The following is a 4916-nucleotide window of genomic DNA, read 5'->3' as shown; positions in this document are numbered from 1 at the left end:
CGTTTTAGCTAAAAAGAAAACAGCGGTAACCGAACTTCAAATATTATATATTATTCCATCCCTTGTCACTTGTCATATCTCATCGTCGTGCGTGTTTTCTACAATCTACACACATGCGCAAAACAGAGACAGGTAAAGTTTTGACCTTAACTAAAGTCTCTCCATCCAACGTCTCAGATCATCCAAAATATCTCCTTTGACGCATCTCATCACACGTGTACTTAAAAGACGAATCGCCTCCCTGCAAAATGCTAACTCACGCGCCACCTCCTTGTTAAAACCATTTTACTTCCTTTGCCTTTTCTACTCGTGCTTTTCCGCCACTTCCAGTCTCTAAAATTAGCCCGACCTTATTCCGTACTTCCCCCGCCATGTATGAAACTAGCTCCCTCGCCGACTCTACGCCGGATCACGTCGCCGGAACATGGTACTCGGTGCCGGACCTCCGCCTTCGCGATCACCGATTCACTGTCCCTCTCGATTATTCCATCGATCGCAATGCTTCTCTTAAAATCTCCGTTTTCGCTCGCGAAGTCGTTTCCGGTACTTAAGACTTATCTCAATTAGAAAAACTACTGATTGATGGTTGATCATGAATTTGATTTATTTGAGATGCATTTATAATTTATACGAGTGCTAAAGTCAACCGAACCATATAATACTTTTTTATAGGATTAGAGACTTTAATCACGTTGCATGCATTTTCTCTGCAAGAAAACAGGAATGAGGGATTTTGTAAAAATGGAAGTGCATTGTTGTTGTTGTTGTTGTTCATATGCTTAATTTTAATTGACTTTCATGCTCTTGTTAGAAAATCTAGACACCCTTGTTGTCAGTTTCAATTGCAAATCTGATCTTTTAATCTGAGATCAGATTGTGCCAGCACTTTAACTGTGTCCGATGACCTCGATACATGAACTTTCGGGCTGATTGTGAAAATGTGGCTTTCTTGGATCGCTTACGAATTGTTTCTTTCTTATTAGATTATGTATCATCTTGTTTTCTTTTTTACTCCATGTACCATAAATTACTTTTAGTTATGCATTCAAATTGTTTGCTGTAGTTGGGAAAGAAGAACAACTGCTGCCATACCTATTATATCTACAAGGAGGGCCGGGTTTCGAGTGCCCAAGGCCGACTGAGGCGAGTGGATGGATACATAAAACATGTGAAGAATTCCGTGTTATTTTGATGGACCAGGCATGAATTCTTGGACATCCTGTACACTGGTGTTTTACTTCCTGTATTCATCCTATCTTAGATGCTGCTGTGTATTTTTCTTGCAGCGAGGAACAGGCTTATCAACTCCTTTGACACCATCATCCATGTCACAATTTGGTTCTGCGGAGGAGATAGCTGAATATTTGAAATACTTTAGAGCTGACAATATAGTGAATGATGCTGAGTTTATCCGAGTTCGTCTTGTTCCTGAAGCTGGACCATGGACAGTTTTGGGTCAGGTATGAAGGATATTAATCTGTATTGTTTTCCCTTTTCTTTTTCTGTGGACTTGATCATCTTTTGTTGTGCCTTTTTGTTTCACGGGAATGATACTGATTTCAATCTTTTTACTTCTTTCATAAACCAAAGTGGCTTGAATTGTTGACTTATTGTTCATTTTACTGGTGTAGAGCTATGGTGGCTTTTGTTCAGTAACCTATTTGAGCTTTGCACCACAAGGGCTAAAACAGGTCCTTCTAACTGGAGGAATCCCTCCTGTAGGAAATGGATGCACTGCAGATGCTGTTTATGGAGCATGCTATCCTCAGGTTATTCACCAGAACGAAAAGTACTACAAGAGGTTTCCTCAGGATGTTGAAATTGTTCGTGAAGTTGTGAAACATTTGGCAGAATCTGAAGGAGGCGGGGTGATGATCTAGCAGATACAATTTTTTATCTTTTTTTATGGAAAGAAAAAAACATGTTGATCGTGCAGTGATACCCCCTTGTTTCTCTTTTCCTATTTGTACAGGTGCCTCTTCCATCAGGAGGTTTCTTAACCCCAAGAGGACTGCAACTTCTTGGTCTCTCCGGTTTAGGATCCAGTTCAGGTTTTGAGCGTTTGCACTACATGTAAGGCATGGCAAATACCTTTTTTTTTTTTTTTTTCCTTTTGAGAAGGACAGGCAAACACTATCTAATCCAACAAGCACTTGCAACTTTATATTCTTCAGGTTTCCTTTCTCCTTTTCTTCTTCCTTTGTTTATCATATCTCCTCTTGCCTTCATTTACTCCGCAACCTGCAGGTTTGAAAGGGCATGGGATCCTGTAATAGTTCCAGGATCTCGAAAGCAAATCAGCTATTACTTCTTGAAAGCTGTGAGAAAATTACTGAACTTCTGTTGATCACTAGTCCAGGACTTTTAAAATTTTTATAAAAAAATCAATCCAAGTTATTTATATTTGCAGTTTGAGAATTGGCTAGATTTTGATACAAACCCACTCTACGCTCTCCTGCACGAGTCCATATATTGTCAGGTAGATTTACTCAATCCTCTTCTTGCAGCTACTTTTCATTGTAGGAAAATTTTACTGTACTTTTGCATGATGATAGTGGAAGAGTTGAAATGATGGAACAAGTCATGCAATGTCAAAAAGCACAAATATTTAATGGTTCTTTGCTGGGTAGATTTATTCTTTCGAAAGTGCACAGATGCGCTCATTCATAGTTTGATATTTAAAATTTTCTATCAAGTTTCTAAATCCTCTTTTATTTTGGTTTAAGGGTGATTCATCACTGTGGTCTGCTCACAGAATACGGAATGAGGATGATGGTAAATTTGATGCAATCAGGGCTGTCAAAGAAGGTCGCCCTGTATTTTTCACAGGAGAGGTGGGAAGAAGCTATGACATTGAGCTTTAAAGATAACAAACTTCCACAGTATTTACAATGACTTATTGATCCTGTTCAGCATATTAAGTGCATGATCTTTTGGGGTACAATAAATAGAATAGCTCTTTTACATATTCATCATTTTTTTAACGATAACCTCTTTTACATATTCGTTGAGGCCATGCTTGTTTCTTTTGTTTTGGTGTTCTCCCTTAGAAACATATATTTGCATTTGCATGCATCTTGTTGATGTTAGTCAACACTACTTCTTCATTGTGGGAGAGACTTTATAGCTTGTTTCCTTCATGCTCCATGTTATTCTTTATTGCCTCATTTCAATTGTCAAGGTTGTGCCCCCAAAAGTCCTCAGAACTGCAGGGTTTTTTTTTTCATCGCAAAGCTTGATTACAGCTCTTACTTTCACCAATTGAAAGCTTTGCTTTTAAGGAAGCCTAATGATGTTAGTTCAAACCTAGTATGGATGTGGCTTTGTATCATGTTCGTTTTTAGTTTCATGTAGAAATAAAGCAAAGAATGTGATGGGATTTATGAATTTTTTTATAAGGACAAGGTTATATCAAGGTAATGAATCCTCATGACAGTGCATGCAAGGCTGAAAAACTGGATCGGTTGACCTCTGTTAATTTTTTTTTCCCGAGAGCTCTCTTTGTACATGTCCTCATATGCTAACTGAATGAGTTCTCAACCAGGCTCATGGATGTTGCTCAGCAATTAAAGACTTTGGAGACATTGTCTTTTGAAAAGGCACCTAATTGCCCTAGCGATTCACTATCAAATGTTTGTTTGTGGCCTTTGAATTAAGTTCTAAAAGTTGATCCTTGTATAAAACATACAGGGATATCCCTGTTTACTGATATTAATTAAATTCAGCATCATTTGTTGTTTTGCTTACATTATTTTAAGGATTGCTTATGCAGATGGTGTTCCCATGGATGTTCGAAGAATTTCATGCCTTGAGGAAATTTAAAGATGCTGCTCATTTATTGGCTGAGAAGAAAGATTGGCCTCCTCTATATGACATTGCTGTGCTGAATAATAACAAGGTGCCCTGCCTTTATGTTCTGGTTAATCTTCCATATAATTATGATTTATCGTTGGCCTGGAATGCATACAAGTTTTATTGAGCTCAAAATGAGAATGCTATCTTGAAGCTCCAGCTCCTGCTTTTAGCCCTTTTTTTAAATGGAAATTAGCTTCAGTTTTATTCCTTGGGGGGCTACTAATTTCTTAAATGCTGGCAGGTACCTGTTGCAGCTGCTGTTTATTATGAAGATATGTATGTTAATTTCAAGTTGGCAATGGAGACAGCTTCTCAGGTAGCTGGAATTAGGCTATGGATAACCAACGAATACATGCATTCTGGTCTGCGAGATGGAGCGGGGCAGGTTCTTGATCATTTGTTGGGGATGTTAAATGGAAGAAAGCCGTTGTTCTGATAGACTTTGTAATTTGGTTTTTTCTCTTTGAGCTTACAGTTTAGAATTCCTTATAATGTGCTTTCATTTGATGGCTTCAAAGCAGCTTTTCCCGGAAAATATTTATAGAGCCTCAACAAGGCTTCTATTTTATCATGTGAATTTTATTTACAGCGGAGGAGGAATTTGCCACTTTTAATTTATAATAGAGATGAGTCAAATCTTCTTTTTTTTTGTTACTAATTCATTTTTTGTTTTATTTGACCGGTCGGATATATCATGTTAGATTATTATTTTTTAGATATTATAAATATTTATGGATAAGGTTTATATAGCTAACTTTTGCTGGTTGAGTTTAATTGGAACTAAAATTTAAGCTCAATAAATTAGTTTAAAATTTTTATAAGTTATAATATATTAATTGAGTTCATCTGTTAAAATAGAAGAATCAATTGCAAAAAAAAATAAATTAATAATTAATTAAGTTTTAAATAACAAAAAAAACCCATTCATAACAAAGCATAATAAATTATGAACAAAAATTTGAATTAAATTGTTACAACTCCATAATTTTTTATGAGAATATCAACTCTACTCAAAAGCAACAGTAAAATACCAATAAACAGCCCCCCCCCCCCCCACCCCC

At 36.8% G+C, this 4916-nt stretch overlaps 1 protein-coding gene across 1 annotated transcript; it reads left to right on the top strand.

Moving 5' to 3' along the window:
• The first annotated feature begins 22 nt into the window (after nt 1-22).
• Nucleotides 23-4505, top strand: LOC105124825 (uncharacterized). Its single transcript, XM_011024970.1, has 10 exons — nt 23-543; nt 1064-1200; nt 1287-1460; nt 1632-1868; nt 1973-2073; nt 2248-2320; nt 2411-2479; nt 2727-2834; nt 3773-3898; nt 4097-4505. Exons 1-10 carry the CDS (start codon nt 372-374, stop codon nt 4289-4291), a joined length of 1392 nt encoding a protein of 463 aa, XP_011023272.1. The 5' UTR covers nt 23-371; the 3' UTR covers nt 4292-4505.
• Nucleotides 4506-4916: the final 411 nt, after the last annotated feature.

The sequence above is a fragment of the Populus euphratica genome, unplaced genomic scaffold (genome assembly GCF_000495115.2).
Source record: "Populus euphratica unplaced genomic scaffold, PopEup_1.0 scaffold32.1, whole genome shotgun sequence".
Taxonomy (NCBI): Eukaryota; Viridiplantae; Streptophyta; class Magnoliopsida; order Malpighiales; family Salicaceae; genus Populus; species Populus euphratica.
Note: the sequence above shows the minus strand (reverse complement) of the source record. Positions and strands in the feature narration are given on the sequence as shown.

What these genes read in the sequence shown, in the direction of transcription:
- LOC105124825 (XM_011024970.1), top strand. Translation starts at nt 372, where the DNA reads ATGTATGAAACTAGCTCCCTCGCCGACTCTACGCCGGATCACGTCGCC. An exon ending in TTTGAGCGTTTGCACTACAT is followed by an intron (nt 2,074 to 2,247) that starts GTAAGGCATGGC and finishes CGCAACCTGCAG; the next exon opens with GTTTGAAAGGGCATGGGATC. An exon ending in CTGTGCTGAATAATAACAAG is followed by an intron (nt 3,899 to 4,096) that starts GTGCCCTGCCTT and finishes AAATGCTGGCAG; the next exon opens with GTACCTGTTGCAGCTGCTGT.